Genomic DNA, 17,559 nt, shown 5'->3' with positions numbered 1-17,559 from the left:
CCAGAGGCATGATCAATTTCAGTTCATCGTTTTTCCAAGGGTCACCATCTGCAGGTATATTTCAGGCTGTCTAATTCCACAGAAATATTCTCCAAGGTTTAGCCTCTCCTCCTCTATCCAACCCTTTTAAAAATAAATGCTATGTGAAAATACCATCCTTCTAACCTGCTTCCAGTCAACACATGTACAGGGAAGCTTTATCATTTGGAAGTCTGCTCTCAGTTATGGGGAATAAATAATAAATTGTTCTATAATAAATCATTGCAGCACAGAACATGGCACAGTGCCTGGCACATGGGTGGAGCTGAAAGAGCATGTGAGAAATAGATTTTACTGGATACTTACTGGGTGGTCGGCATCAAGCTCAGAACCATACATGAGAACTCTGTGAGAGCATTTGTCTAACTCAGAGATCTTCCGAGGGAACCAGGGCACATCCTCTAGCTCTGTTGAAAACAGTGCAGGTTCAAAAATATTAGTTCACAGATTGTGTTTTCCCCTTTGCAATATTTGTCAGATTGCAAAGTTACCCGACAAGCTAAGACCACCCTTGCCTTCTTCCTCTGTCCAAATATTCTCTGGAGGATTCAGCGTCACAATAGTGGTTTGAAATTTCAGCAACTGAATGAGCTCATTGAATTCTGTTTTCCCACACTCACAGTCCACAAAGATTTCAACCTCAGAACTTCTTCGCCGAGATTTCCTGGATTCAATATGAACCATGTTGACACGTTTTTCCTGTGGAAACACGAGCATCTGAAAATCACCTTCAGGGACAATAAAAGGAATGCCATGAGCTTTTCTTGTTCACATCTTAAGCAAGGTGCGAAGTACCCACACAAGAGGAAGAGACAATCTCTCTGTTCTTTGAATAAAACTTGGAAATGTTTCCAACCATTATTTCCATTAATAAAAAATCTGTATATTTATACTTCTGTGTATAGGTTGTCCTGCCTCATAAAAAAATAGAAGGGGCATTTAAAATATAAAATGGCCCTATAAAATGAACATCATCATTTCCCAGAGAGTGGTACACATCCCACAGGTGGCACGTGATTATTTGGGGAAAAAATTATTTATTATATTATCATGTAATATCCAGATTTATATGTTTCTGAAAAACATAACTAAAACTCAAACCCCTAATATAAAGTTTTCTTTTAAAATAAAGTTTTAAAATAACCTTTTAGAAATGACCTTTTATAATTTTTTTATAAGTAAACAGTACAAAAGGCAAGCAGAAATTGGGGAGGTGGCATGAAAATGACTGAGGCTTGGGAAACACTAGCCAAACTGTAACCCATATGGTACAAAAAGAATTAGGAGCAAGATAAGTAGTCAAGACAGGATCTTTGAAGGCAAAAGGAAACAAACAACTTAGATGATTGCAAGGAGGGTGAAAAAAAGGTAAAAAAATAATGATAATAACCCCTAAATGAGATCATTTAATAATTGCTCTCTTTTGGCAATCTTTAAACTAGCTTCAACCAAGGATGTGTTGCTGCAACTATTACTCTATGATGGATCTCAGAGATAAGGGCAGTGATTTAATATTTAAAAATCAGGTTAGAATTTCCCCCAGTGATGTGTTCTTCATTTCCTCTAAGTTAATTGAAGACTCTGTTCTCTCCATCCCAACCCACCTACAAATAAGCAGACATCTTCTCACTCCAGATGATACACTGTGATTACCAACACAATTCCTGATGCAATCCTAGATGATCTCAGAATTTTCAGCATAGGAACAAGATAGGTAGTTTCCAGTGCCAGAATAGCATCAAATCAAACAGCACCCTCTCCTATATAAAGAAACTGGTCTTGTGATGAGGAAACTAAATGTCCTATTTCTGTTTTTATTAACCTTTACAATAATATCATGCATGTTTTTTCAGTTGGCTGATAATAATATTAAGATTAAGTTCAAGGCCCAATAGACTTCACATACATTGTGTCACGTTGGGCTTTTAATGGCTTTTGGTTGAAGCAGAGTAGATGTTTTTAGGGGAACTGAGGTCCAGATGGGTTAAATGGCTTAGCTAAGGCCCCGTGACTAGCTGATGGCAGAGTGAAAACTCAGGGCTGCTAACTCCTTCTCCAGGAATTTATCCACTGCACCCAGCTGTCTAATTGAATTGGCCTGCCTTTGGCACTGTATGGACACAGCCTTGGATGACATAATTATCTGTAAAATATTTCCTCAGATTTCCATTACCACTGTTTATGGTGCCTGATCCTTTCTTCAAGGTCAAAAGAGAACAAGAAATTATTTGCCAAATCAGGCTTCTAATTCCCCTGCTATGATCATCATAGAGGCATCATAATAATGCCTCATAGTTGTACACTTTACAAAGCACTTTCACTCATATTATGTCGTCCCAGCAATCCTGTTAGGTAGGAATTATTATTGCAATTTTACAAATAAAGAAATTGAACCTAAGAAGCAGCTAGTGTTTAGCCAAGCCAGGAGAACACAGGTCTGAACCCCCTAACTGCAATTGCAGCTATCTTTCCACTGCACTAGCAGCCCAAGGCATCACGCAGAGCTAGGTTCCTTATCTTAACAGCTCTCATCAACCGCCACTGCCCCCAAACAAAATGCATTTGTAAGGGAGGGTGTTTGCTGATGGGTACAGAAACCATTAGGTATATGCTGGCAAGAACACAACAGCTTTTCTGGGCTTTTCCAGCCTCATCCCTAACCAGGATCTTTCTTGAGGGTTCAAACTACAGATTTGGGCCTGAGAAGATGCTATGAACATTTCTATAAGATAAGGGAAGAGCTACCCCAACAATATATAATATAAGGAGAGTGACTCATCTTTGCAAAAAGATACATTAAGACACATAAACAATGAGACAGGGGAATACCGTGTGCCTATATTCATGTATCTCAGTTTTTCGTAATAAACATGCTCCTAGGACATGTGTAAATTCAAATTTGAACAAATCAAATCAAGCTACAGGCTCTTGCTACTTAAGATACCCTGTTTGGCTCTTGTGTTTTCATTTTCAGGTGTGAAGCTCACATTTTTGAAGTACTGACCTCCTAACCTGGCAATAGTCTTCAGAGTTCCTAACAAGCTAACTCTGCATTAATAAGCCACGGCTTATGCAATTCTGCTTATTTCATTGCTTGACAGACAACTCCCCTTTTAAAGCCTCACGAAGTTTGGTTCCTTTGAATCTTTCACCACATTATCCAGAAATTGATTCAGTAATGTTTCATAGCAGATAACAGGTTTGTACCCAGGCACACCGTCACTTTTAAAATTATGTAATGATATTTTACATTCACCTGAAAGAGCCTCAGTGCTTTTACCAGTCCGCCAACTTCATTTTTCAAGGAGAAAACAACTGCTGTCTTGCCACTTTCGGTAGCAGTTTCACTTTTGCTGCTTCCCTTGTTGCCTTTGTCGTCATTTTTGCCAGAGTTAGGTTTATTTAGCTTCAGGAATGTGGAAGCATAATAAAACAAAATATTAGTTAGGGTTCCAGAATCCTCCATAATTAGATTTTTCCCACACATTTCATTCATAAGCTGGAAGCTCCACCAATCATACAAACTTAAGGTGAAGTTGCCATGTCACTCATAACTTTCAGTCATAAATATTGGTCTAATTTATTCTGAGACACTATTTTCCAATGGTCTAAGACATCATCTAGTGGTTGAAATTAAAAGGGGATCAGATTTGCTTCACTTTAATAGTAACAAAAACCTGACTGTCATAACGCCTGAAATATCATATATGAACAATTCCTGCCTTTCTAGGATTATTTTACAGCACAAAATTTGATCTCTTAGCCTCGTTGAATCATATGGAAACTACATTAATTACTAACCATAATAAAAACAAGATCAAACATATTTTTGAAAATATTTTTAGTTTCAATTAAATTTTAAAAACAAAATATCGATTTCATTCCAAAATATGTCAGCACATGCCCAGAAATTAACGGGTAGTATTACTTTCTTCAGTTAGATCCGCATTGTCAATGTGAATCTGCCTGCAAAAGTTTAGCACAGACAAGTGTATAACTCTAAGGCCATCTGTGTCAGAAGATAATATTTGAAAAGTGACTATTAAAATTCAGTGACAAATAAAAGGAAAAAAGGAGAAAGGAAGGAAGGAAGAAACCTGGCCAGCTAATTATTAGGGGCAAACAGTAAAAATCTGAGAAACTGAAAAAGATTAACACTTCATTAGCCACTTAAGATTTTATATTGCCTGATGAAGTAATGTCTATTAATCCTGCTGGCTAAAGAAAAAAATGACAGATTCCAGTAACTCAGGTCACATTGCCAGAAATGCAGAATACAAAGCTGGAAACTTTATTTAGGAATAGAATGGGAGGAAACAAAACAAAAACAACAAGCTGGAAACTTTCATTTGACAGACAATGCAAAATTATGATGGTCTGTTTTATATTCTTTATATGCAGATACAGCATTGGGCAGACATAGAAGTAACTCCTGGCAAATGGTGATTTAATACAATCGTACCAATCTACTACATCCTCATGAAACTGAGAAATGTAGGTTTGCTTTGGGACCCAGTGAATAGTTATCTGCCATTGTCTTCTTCTGATTTCTCTACTGGCTTTATTTTCACACATCAGTATTGCCTTACTCACTAGATTTATATATAATAGAGATGGAGATTTTATTATTTATGACTTGAGGGAGGGAAGAAGTTTATGCAGACATTGACATTTGACAGTATGTTTAGTCATTAAAAGCTCAAATATCTCAGTGTTCTTAACATCTGCCTCCTCCTCACCACACAACACACAGATCTCGCATACAAAAGTAGCATTTTTTATATAAAAGGGTCATACATTAACCATTACCCTGAGCTTTCTTTGTTTTCCTTCTAGCAGTTAATTATGACTTCAAAATTCTTCATTGTAATATCTCATCCAAATATTCATGATATTTAAATGTTAGAAAATCTATTTACATTTTGGCCTCATTTTTGCAAATTGATTTAAATAATTCTACAGAAGTTGCCATGTTTACTTTTCAACATTTTTATCAGTAATAATATGTCAGTCCAATGCAGCCCTCTGGCACATATTTGGAGCTACGAAATTAAAACAGATGATTCTATGATACAGACTGAATTGGATTTGGTTGATAAACTCTGATAGTACAGTAATAAAATATCATTTAATATTTTTAATGACTAGGACCTGGATACATTTTTATTTCGTGGTTTTTATTAAATCCCACGACTATTACCTGAAAGCAGGATCTAAAATCCTGCAAATACTGCTTTTTTATCCTGTAGATATTATAAACATAAAACTCCCTTAAATACTATAGCAAGTGGTGTATTGCTTTCATTATTCCATCAAGTAAACTGAAAAAAATTGAGCAATGTGAAACACAGAAAAACTTTTGAAAGGAATCCAATCTTTCTTTTATTCCAATAACCTGCACCCATAACTAAGAAGAGAAAATAATAGTTCTATGTTTAAAGACCAGGCTTTGTAAACTGAAGGGGGTGTAGGAGACACAATGATCTTCTGAAAACCGTGGAAATTTATTTAATTTGTTCTCCCTACTCCTCCTCCTCATAATAAACGGCTTTTCAAAATTCTTCACACTCCGTTTTTTTTTTTTTTTTTTTTTTGGCTGTAGATTTAAGACATTGATTCATACAATCTCTCATTCTTAATGTTCAGGAACTTCTTAACTCTCTACTTACAAACTTTGCGGAAAAAAAAGTTGAGCACGCAGTGATTGGCACACTCGCTTTACTTATGGAGAGAAGAGGAAGACTGGAGGCAGACAGGAGGAAAGCAGGGTAGACAGATTATGAAGAAGGAGAAATTTGAGGTGTGCGTGCTTACACTACAAAAGGGATTCATATGGTGAGGAGAAGATGGCCACACCCTAAAAAATACTTCTCCATAGTGCCAGGTACGTAGTACTCACTGTTGAGCTGCCAAGTAGCTGATGCTCTTCGGGCACTGCTGAATCCAGGGAAAACCCTCTCCGTGCCCAGTATTTACTGGAAAACATCATCATTGCTGGCTGCATGGATCCCGGTGTAATATTCTTTCTCTGCAGCAGGGGGTACTAGAGGGGCAGTAGCAGCGCTGGCGGAGATTGAGAGGAAGGGGCGTGCGATCAGCTGCCTGCTTGGGGCGCTGTCCAAAACCCTGGTGCTGAAGAGCAATGCGAATCCTCCCATCCCCGGGCTCCTTTATATGAATGACTGGAGACTGATGCAAGACTGATTAGAAAGAAACTCATTTCTGGTTGCCGATGGCCACAGTCAGATTACAGACCTGAAGCCTGGGGTTATCTGTGCTCATGGTGTGATTTGTTTCATAGGTCGAGTAGCTTTTTGGGCGGGGGTGGTGGAGAACAATACATAAGGGGGTGTTATTTGTACAAGAAACCATCTATCCTCTGATGTTAGTTCTCTCATCTCTCAAGCCTGCCACTGGCAAGTTAACCTCAGTCTTTAAGCAACTGTGAATTCAAAGATTTTGTGCTTTCTTTCCAAAATTAGAAAAATAATTTAAGAAAGATCAGCACCGCTGAATGCTTAAACCATTTTACGGATTTTTTAATTTTTAATTTTTATGGATAACTAATAGTTGTGCATATTTATAAGGTACATGTGATATTTTGACACAAGCGTACAATGTGTAATGATCAAATAAGGTAATCAAGATATCCATTGCCTCAAGCATTTATCATTTCTTTGTGTTAGAAACATTCCAATTCCACTCTTCCAGTTATTTTAAAATACAAAAGAAAATAAATTATTGTGCTCCCGAACACTAGATCTTATCCCTCCTATCAGCATATTTTTTTTTACTCATTGACCAACTCCATTTTATGTTAAGAAGCTTTTTCTGACTTGACATATTATAATTTTGTGCATGCAAATGTGTGAGTGTATATATGTGTAATGGCTTTCATAAAAGGGCTTCTTCTTAATCCTGTGATGCCTCTATGTAGAGTTATATGGAGGAAAATGTATTGCAAAGGAAAAGTAAGGGTTCGATTTAGCCACATGTAGATTACATATAGCTCATATACTAATCCTGGAATCTTCCTTACTAAATGAGAAATAAAAGGAAACTAGATTCCCATATATCAGCCATTCATTTTAATACTCTTGTGGTTTTTCTCTCTACTGGAAATCATGGAAATTTAATCTTTGACATGACCCTTTCATATAAAAAGTGCTACTTAAATATATGAGATCTGCGTGTTATGTGGTGAGGAGAACGCAGAGGTTAAGAGTACTATGACATTTGAGCTTTTAATGACTACACATACTGTCAAACATCAATGTCAACTAGATCAAATCCAGCAACTTGACATGCATAGATTAATCAATATTCTTACTATTCAAACCTTAGAAAGTCATAAAATTCACCAGGCCACAGGAAAATGTTACCAATCTCCTGAAGAATGAAAAACTCTTGACCAAATGTGCTTGTTTGACTGAAAATCTAAACAAAATCTGGTGCTGGCACTGCTTGTCTATATAGAAAAAAAATTTCAAAACAAGTCGGGATGAACTAATATTGACTGAAGTTTAATTGTTTCTGGAGTCTTGAAGAGACATAATTATTAATTGATCTAATTCTGAAAATATTATTTGGCTTACATTTTCTGCAAGGGTCAGCTCTAATCAGCTAATAGGAGAAGCAAGTTTAAATAAGGCAAATGAACTAATGACAATAATAGTAGCTAATGTTACTGAGATGTAATGAAAGAACCAGAGATGTGAAGGGATAAAATCCACTAGATAGTGTCCCTGCTTGGATGTGGAAATGAGGGAAAAAAAGATATTAAAAGTAATTTATTTATAATATATATTTAGAATATTAAAGATTTAACTACTTTTGCTCACCCTGGAAACCCTATTAAAACAAGATAAAAAATTCCTTTTCAAGGTACACAAGAGTCGCATAAGTTGGAAAACAATGGCAACAAAAAATTAGCAGCTTGAAAGAAGAAAAACTGATCAAAGGCTTTGCAGTCATGGGAAAGCTGAACCTTAAGCTATCAATGAAGAAGACTTAGAAGCAACGCACTTTACATGACAGAATACCCTAAAGGCTCAAATACCTCTGGAATTGAAGGTAGATGAGACTGAAAAAGAGTGGTTCAAAGTGTGAGAAGCAGTTAGACAAATCAAAACTTATAACAAAGTTACAATAATCAAGACAGTGTGGTACTAAGGACAGATATATAGGTAAATGAAATAGAATTGAGTGTCCAGAAATAAACCCTTACATGTAGAGGGAATTGATTTTCAACAAACGTGCCAAGACAATTCAATGGGGAAAGAATGATCTTTTGAACAAACTGTCCCAGGACAACTTTGGATATCCACATGCAAAATAATGAAGATGGACTTCTATTTCACATTGCACACAAAAATTAACTCAAAATGAATCACAAACACACATGTAAGAACTAAAATTAAAATTCTTAGAAGAAAGGATAGGAGTAAATGTTTTTGACTTTGGATTAGGCCATTGTTTCTTAGATAGGACACCAAAAACATAAGTACCTAAAGAAAAAAATAAGATTTCATCAAAATTAAAAACTTCTGTGCTTCAGAGGACACCCTCAGAAAAGTGAAAAGACAACCCACAATGTGGGAGGAAATATTTATAAATCATATATCTCATAGGAAACAGTATCGAGAATAAAAAATTCTTACAACTCAGCAATTAAAAAAACAGACCAATTTTTAATAAACAAAATTTATTTGAGACAGCTGGCTTTGTTACCCACAGTGGAGTGCAGTGGCACAATCATAGTTCTTGGCAGCCTCAACCTCCTGGGCTCAAGTGATCCTCCGGCCTCAGCGTCCCAAGCATCTGGGACTACAAGCACAGGCCATCACACCCAGCTAATTTTTTGTTGCTGTTGTAAAGGCAGGGTCTTGCTATCATGCTCTGGCTGGGGAAAAAAAATTAATAGACATTTCTCCAAAGAAGATATGGCCAGTGCAAACACGAAAAGGTGCTCTACATCAATAGTCATTAGGGAAATGCAAATCAAAAAACACAGTATGACTTCTGACCAACTAGGATGGCTAAAATAAAAAAGACAGACAATAACAAATGTTGGTAAAGAAGCAGAAAATGTGGAACACTCACACATTGCTGGTGGTATTATAAAATGGTACAGTCACTTTGGGAAACAGTTTGGTGGTTTCTCAAAATGCAAAACATAAAGTTACTGTATGACTCAACAATTTCACTCCTAGCTATGTGTAAAATGGTGTAGTCACTTTGAAAAAACGTTTGGCGGTTCCTCACAAAGGTAAAACTAGAGTTACTACATGATTCAGCAATTCCACTCTTAGGTATACACCGAAGAAAAATGAAAATATACATCCACACAAAAACTGTACATGAATGTTCATAGCAGCATTATTCATAATAGCCAAAAGTAGAAACAACTCAAATACTATCACCTAATGAAAAAAACAAAAAAATGATACATGATAAATAAAATGTTATTTAGCAATATAAGGAAATAATGTACTGATACATGTTACAATATGGGTGAACCTTGAAAATATTATGCTAAGTGAAAGAAGCCAGTCACAAAAGACCATGCATGTATTGCAAGATTTTGTTTATATGAAATGTCTAGAAGATGTAAAAAGAGATCGTTTTAAAAAGAGAGAGAGACACACACAGAAAGTAGATTAGTGGCTGCCAGGGACTGGAAAAAAAAGAAGAGGTGGGGAATAGCTGCTAAAAGGTACAAGGTTTCTGTATGAAAATGAATTTTTACACAGAATTTATCACTAATAAAATTCATACAGAATTCATCACTAATAAAATTAAATATTAGTGATATTTACACAACTTTGTGAATATACTAAAAGCCACAAAATTGTACACTTTAAGGGAGGGAATCTTTTGGCATATATATCATATCTCGATAAAGCTGTTATCTTATTTTTAAAAAGCAGTTAAAATTCCATATTCCCCTTGACTAAATAGCCAAGCCACCTCCTCTTTTGCCCCCAGGTAGAAAATTGAAGGTTACTCTCTGGAAAGGGTAAAACAAAGGGCCTCTGTACTTAGGAGCATCAGGCATAGTTTAGAATACGGGTACCATTCTGATTAAATGAATGTATTGAGGTATTGAGACTCATGATATCATGACATGGAGACTCCCAAACCTCAGAAGTCTGACAGCCAGGCATTTATTCTCCAGCCAAATAAAGACAAAAAATATCTTTGGAGAATCTGGCAAAGGCAAGATCTTAAAACACACTAAAAGCTCAGATAATATTGAAAGCTCTGAACAAAATAATGCAAACAGATTACCCTGTAGGTAAGCTCACATTTGACAAGCCTCAATTTAAATATTTGGTAGAGAGTGTGGGGTTAGATTAGTGACAACTGTATATAAAATCAGCCAGTAAAAAACCTTGATAAGAATTAACCCCCAAGAAAAATGAAAATTAGGGCTGAAGGGGAGCATGTCTCATTTGGGGATTACAGTTACAAAGTCATAACATAAGCACTAAATATTGACCTAACCAATATTATATCAATTATATTAGAAGACAGACAGATAAGAAAGTGTGTATGTGAATAATAGGGGCTGTGGGGAGAGGGTAAACAGCTAAATTCTTGTCTTCCAAGATGAAAAATCAATGGTTAATGCCTAGAGCTGAAAATCAAAGTAGTAGCAGCATACACATATTACAGCATTGGGACATATGGAAGTAAATACCACAAGCATGACCTGACAGTTGAAAGTCTTGCCGCTGGTGGGGGTTGGGGAGGGTAGGAGGATATGGATGGTGGGGAGAAGGAGAGGAACAGTTTCTCATAACAAAAAGTCTTGTGGATACCATGTACCTGTGTGATATTGATTACAAAAATATAAACTTTAAAAATACATTATGCCGGGCATAATGGCTCAGGCCTATAATCCCAGCACTTTGGGAGGCCAAGGCAGGACGATTGCTGAGGCCAGGAGTTTAAGACCAGCCTGGGAAACATAATGAGACCCTATCTCTACAAAAGACAAAAATAAAAATAAAAATTACTAGTGTAATGGTATGTGGCAGTATTCCCAGCTGCTCAGGAGGCTGAAGCAGAAGGCTCGCTTGAGCCAAGGAGTTCAAGGCTGCAGTGAGTTATGGTCATGCCACTGCACCCTAGCTTGAGTGACAGAGCAAAACCCCATCTCTAAAGTAAATAAATAAATAAATAAATAAATAAATACTGCATGGAAATAAGACATTTTTAAAAATAAAACTAAGTTTAAATCTTCGCTCTGCTATTTGCCTACTTATGCTTAATCAGGACACATTACTTCACATTTTTCAGCCTCCATTTCTGTAATAGTAGGGCAATAATATCTAAACCTTATAGGGCTGTTATGCTGATTGTATTGTATCTGTATAAAGTGATTAACATGGTGGCTGGCAGATATTCGACACTCAAAGTGTTAATTATCTCCCTATGTCTCATTGATTCTGAAGCCAGAGTAATATAAAATTGAGCATTGGTTTGCAATATTTGACAGAAATTTAAGAGACGTGGATACCTAGGTTTTAATGAGGTGGTTGCCCTCATAATTCATGATAAGTAAGAAGTCAATAGTCACAAGGTAAGCCAACAGAAGTGGCTTGGATCAAGCAGCTAAAGAGGCTAGGCGTCAGGAAGCGAAAAATTGGGTGGGAAAATATAAAAAGAGATACTGTCAGATAAGGAGACCTCCAATATAAGATCTTACAGGTGTAAGAGGGCCATGTGATCATGAATGGCCATGATTGCAAACAGCTGAGATATGAAATAGGGGTCCACAAAATTAGGGAAGTTTTATATTAAGGACACCAATGAGTCCTCAACATAGGTATTTGTTGTCATTGAGGAAAGCAGTGAAATGAGAGAAATACTATAAACTAGCCCTTAAAACACCTGGAAAAATGGAAATGGCTTCTGAGAGGCTGTAGCCCATATGAACAAAGAAATGAAAAAGGCAATATAAATAAACTAAGACAACCAAGGGGATGCTGAAGCATCCATGGCCCACAACTGGAAGAGACCAACCTATCCATACCTACCAATTTCCATTTCATAGACAGAAAGTGAGAGGCCTGAGGACTCCTTATTTCTTCTCCTTCCCTTACCACTCACACCCACCATGCTGGCCAAGTTAGAAGCCAGCTGGAAATGCAATGTCATGAAGAGAAATCTAGGCTTCAGCAGTGCAAAGAAATGTGTTCGGGAGAAAGAATGGAAGGACATGAGTAGACTTAAAGTAAGGGAGAATTTGCCTGGCAACACCCCAGTGTGAATGGAGAAAGCAGGTGTAAAGTTATTAAAGGATAGATATTGGATGTGAGAGTTTGGAGATACTCAAAGCAAAGTGAGAGTTTCAAGATTGGAATTCGACAAAAAGTCTGATTCTTTTTCCTTTAATAACTTGTCCTTTAGGTTTTAAGCCATCATTCCAGTCTATCAAGTATGTGTCACAAGCAAATTTGATGCATGTGCTTACTATGCTTAAATTCATGTTGAACAAGGCAAGAGAAAGGGCTGACCTTTATATTTATAGCACACAATCAAGGTCACAATCAGTTTGGCTGGATTTTTTTCCCATCAACATTTGTCTTCTAGAGATTATAGGGTATACTTTGGTCTTCTTGGCAGCAATTGTTCTCTATTACTACCAACTGCTCCTAATTTTGTCAAATTAACCACATGAATATCATACCAAAATAAGTTTATTGCCTATCTAAGGTGCTTCCTTGATTTAGTAGTATTGTAACTTATCAGTAAAAGGAAATGAAATAAGCATGCAATTATTTACCTTTAGGAAACTCAAGCAGACTCCTCCATAACACCATTTTATTTTCAAGATATGCACAAACCAACATCTCTCCTGACTTTGAGTGAAAAGCCTTGATTATTAGTCTCAATAGTCAATATGAGTGATACACTGTGCTCAGATGAAAATTTCTGAAAATTAATACTCAAGTGGCTTTTAGCACTTCAACTCATATTGTAACAGATGGTGTTTATAACACAAAAAAGTATTTGTTCCTGCTGATTACTCTCAAATACTACATAAACTATCATTTTGAGAGGGAAAAAGGATAAACAAAGAAAAACTGCACTGAAACTTTGCATGAGGTTGTGTCAACCATCTAGACATGCAGATAATACAGTCTGACCTGAAATCAAGCAGGACAATTTGGTATCAGAGTCTGACCAAATTGACCTAATGTTGAAGCGTAACCAGAAACAGCTGTGCACAATATTAAGCATTAATTTGTTGCCTAATAAAATGTTCACTGACTGTCAGACACTATAATTTCCCATACTACTAAAAATGTTTAATGCAGACATGTCATTTTTAATTTTGTGATTATTTATTGACTTGAGGGTGATCAGACTTCATAAATAAGCAAAACATAAGCTGTATCTTACACTCATCTTTCATCATTTTTAATAATAATTTTTATAAAGGGGGAATGGATAAAAGGCAAGCATATCTAAGCAAATATGAAGAACACTGAAGCATAAAAAGAATGGTGATTTATGGTGGGGTCAGTGAGGCTGTGGCTCAGAAGAAACCAGAATACATAGTTCAGATTTGGAGTCAAAATGACCTCAGTCAATAGAAAACAAACCAATGGGTGCCTCAAGGCTCTATCTGTAGGATAGTATGTTTGGGGAGGAAAAGCAAACCATGTAGCTTTAAGATTCAAAAAGATAGTTTGTGGCAGTATCTATTTGGTTGCCATGAAATAATAATGATAGCATTTATAAGTGCTTTATCATGCCCAGTACCATATTAGACATTTTATATGTACTCCATTTACTCCTCACAACTGAGGTAGGTAATATCCTCATCTACAAATGAGAAACTGAGGGCTGAGAGGCCTGGTCACAAAACTAAGAAGCAACTGAACCAGGTCTCAGACCCATGACGGACTCAATCTGTCTTCTTAGTCTAAGCTTTTTGTTTTACTTCATAAGTAGACATTTTCTAATATGAACAATTCAGTTTGACTAAATTATTTTCTGACATTTGACTTCCAAAGCTTATAGAATAAATTTTATATCCTTTGCAAGAATATAAAGCACCTTATAAAGGTGACCCAGGCATCCAGACTCCACCCTGAATTCACCTTGAACTTGAGAAAACAAGCCCCTAAAGCAAGTTGTATTATTTGAAGTACCACCTATCAACACGGCTCACATTATTTGAGTTTACATGGGTATACAATTCTAAATTGTGGCCAAGAAACTTTGGGTCAGTGATAGCATATAAATTATAAGAGAACAAGAATAAAAATAAGGCATATAAAACTTCTACGTTTTTTTTCTTCTTCTTTTTCTTTTGAGATGGAGTCTTGCTGTTGCCCAGGCTGGAGCGCAGTGGCACGATCTCGGCTCATGGCAACCTCCGCCTCCCGGGTTCAAGTGATTCTTGTGCCTCAGCCTCCCTAGAAGCCTGGATTACAGGTGTCCGCCACCACACCCAGCTAATTTTTGTATTTTTAGTAGAGACAGCGTTTTGCCATGTTGGCCAGGCTGGTCTTGAACTTCTGACCTCAGGTGATCCACCCACCTCAGCCTCCCAAAATGTTGGGATTACAGGCATGAGCCACCGTGCCTGGCCGCAGTTTTTTAAAGCAAGTTTAACAACCAAGACTGTATTTTTTAAAATCCATGGTGATGCTCTTAGACAATGTGACACTTTAAGGAAAACTCAGGAAACTTAGGAAATTAAAATATGAGTGAACCCTGGACCAAGGCTAGGCCTCTTATGGATCCACTACTGTGAAGCTATCAAATACAATATTTATAATTCAAACCTTCTTACAGAATAAACTCTCTTCTAAACTTACTTCTTTATGTCTAATTCTGAGGGGTAGAGCTGAAGAAGGATGTGGAAACCTCAGCAATCCAGACATGGGAAAAAGTGTCACAAAATCAAATTCAGAGTGACCCATAAAAATGAGAATTTCTGTGGTAAAGAATCTCCTTTTCTACAAGTGTTTTGTGTGTGTGTGTGTGTGTGTGTGTGTGTGTGTGTGTTGTTTTTTTAAAGGAAGTTGTATTCTTATGTTCAGAATGATTCAGTTGTCCTGTTAGGATTAAGGGGAATACATTTGGAGAAAGAATTTTTTTTGGTGGGAGGGCAGATAGTCATCACCTCAAGCACTTATCGTTTCTTTGCATTAGGAACATTCCAATTCTACTCTTTATTTTGAAATATACAATAAATTATTGTTAACTATAGTCACCCTATTGTGCTACCAAACACTAGATCTTATTCCTTCTAATTGTATTTTTATACTCATTAACCACCCCTTCTTTGTCCCACCTCCCCACTACCCTTCCCATCCTCTGGTAACCATCATTCTACTATCTCCATAAATGCAATTTTTCTTAGCCTCCACATATGAATGAGAACATGAAATATTTATCTTTCCATGCCTGGCTTATTTCAATTAACATGTCCTCTACTTACATCTGTGTTGTCACATCAGAATTTTATTTTTATGGCTGAATAATATTCCATTCTGTATATGTACCACATTTTCTTTATTCATCTGTTGATGGATGTGTAGGTTGAGTCCATATCTTGGCTCTTATAATCATGCTGCAATAAACATGGGAGCACACATATCTCTTGGATACTCTAATTCCCTTTCTTTTGGATATACACTCAGCAGTGGGATTGCTGGACCATATGGTAGTTTTTTTAGCTTTTTTTTTTTTTTTTTACTAACTTCCAAATTGTTCTCCATGGTGGTTGTACTAACTTACATTCCCACCAAGTGTATGAGAGTTCCCCTTTCTCCACATCCTCACCAGCATCGGTTATTGCCTTTTGATAAAACCAATTTTAATCGGGAAAGGATTCTAGTGTGTCTGAGTGATGGCTTCAGAATTCCGCCATCTGAACTAATTGACCACATTCTTATTCCTTAAATTCCATCCCTAAGATGTGCCTTTGCCAAGACAACCCATCCACTATGTAAGCTGTAGCTTATGAAGCGCTTTTCAGGTATGAAATGTCAATGAAAAGGATTTTCTCCTGTCTTCACTTGTCAATAAAACTTTGGCAAAAGTCATTCTCCACAGAAAGTTCAAAGGTTTAGAAAAACATTATTAGTAGGATGTGGAGGAAGCTAGTGAGAACTATAGTTTCTCCTCCTTTAAGAAGTCATTAGCTTTTACACAGAATGCTTAAAAGCTCTGTTAATCAAAAAAGAATAATTTGTCCCAAAGTTATTCAAAAGTTGAATAACTTTGGGACAAATATTTGAGCAAGTTTAAAAAATTCAGCTTTTAGACTTCACTACTTTACACCTTGATGTGCAAAAGAAGGAATAGCAGATGTCCATTTGGGGGAAGAAGTGTGTAAAGGGACATCTATGTGTTTATAATAGTATTACTTTTAAAAGTACAAAAACTAAAAGAACTTAAATTTCACTCCAAAAACTTAACAATTTAATCTCTATATAATCTATTAGGGTTACATGCTGTTAACTTTTTTTTTTTTAAGAGATAGGGTCTTGCTCTGTTGCCCAGGCTGGAGTGCAGTGGCACCATCATAGCACAATGTAACATTAAACTTCTGGGCTCAAGCAATCCTCCCGTCTCAGCCTCCCAAAGTGCTGGGATCACAGGCATGAGCCACCATGTACAGCCTAAATACTGTTAATTTCAAATGACTTACTTCCTAGTCAGCAAATACTACATTTGGCTCATTTAAGACTTGACTTAGCTAACAAAACATGTGGCCAAAATCTTTCGGTACGTACTCCATATTCGTGCCCCTGACAGTGACTGTAGGTAGCATGCAGTGTTAATGCTGACATTCAGAAGTACCTTGATGGCTCTCCTACTGGAGAGCAACTTGCTTTCTAAAGTGAGTCAGTTACACCAATGGAAGGGATTCTAGTACCTACATGATGAGGGAAAACAACACTCAAAGCCATAGAAAAATAGCTCTATTTCTATTTTTAAAGCAGTCTACCAACCCACTGGGTCCTGTGCTTCCAATCAGACTAGTGTGATATTGGACACATTATTGACTGTCACAGTAAAAGTCCATCTTAGAAGTTAATAGGTCTTTTTAATTAAAAAAACTAAGCTAAACTAGACTGCTGCTCATTGATCACAGCAAAGCTTACTGGAATTTCTTCTCGTTCTGTCATCTTTTGCAGAGAGAGGGGGGTATGTGAGGGGCAATATACTATCTAGATCATTTGAGAGGGAGAGGCATACTTAATAGTTCACTTCCTATTATTCTAACATCCTGATTTCATCAATAGGGATTGAATCACATTAGGCAAAAATGATAGGATTCTTGATTCCTGATCGTTTTTAGAAGACTTTTGTTTATAATCACTTCTTTTAAACATTGATTTCATAAACAGTGTAATTTCCCAGGTGGCTGAAAGAGGTGCTGTGGATATTAAAAAAGAGTGTGGATGTCCAGTACAACCGCAGGCACTCCCCCAACCTTTCTAAGGGTGACACACCATTTTTCCCTGTGTCAAGATGGATGGCCTG

The 17,559-nt window shown here is 36.7% G+C and overlaps 1 protein-coding gene across 1 annotated transcript in view; it reads right to left on the bottom strand.

Annotated features, from left to right (window-relative positions):
• Positions 1 to 6,120, bottom strand: part of TPH2 (tryptophan hydroxylase 2) — a 96,203-nt gene extending 90,083 nt beyond the window's left edge. Inside the window, exons 1-4 of the mRNA XM_522470.7 lie at positions 5,939 to 6,120; positions 3,296 to 3,445; positions 555 to 738; positions 346 to 446 (exon numbers count right to left, since the gene is read on the bottom strand). Of these exons, the coding sequence (XP_522470.2) occupies positions 346 to 446; positions 555 to 738; positions 3,296 to 3,445; positions 5,939 to 6,043 (540 nt within the window). The 5' untranslated portion in view covers positions 6,044 to 6,120. The remainder of the gene's footprint in view (positions 1 to 345; positions 447 to 554; positions 739 to 3,295; positions 3,446 to 5,938) is intronic.
• Between the last annotated feature and the right edge of the window lie 11,439 nt (positions 6,121 to 17,559).

Source organism: Pan troglodytes, chromosome 10 (assembly GCF_028858775.2).
Source record: "Pan troglodytes isolate AG18354 chromosome 10, NHGRI_mPanTro3-v2.0_pri, whole genome shotgun sequence".
NCBI classification, from domain to species: Eukaryota; Metazoa; Chordata; class Mammalia; order Primates; family Hominidae; genus Pan; species Pan troglodytes.
This window is presented reverse-complemented; position numbering and strand designations above follow the sequence as displayed.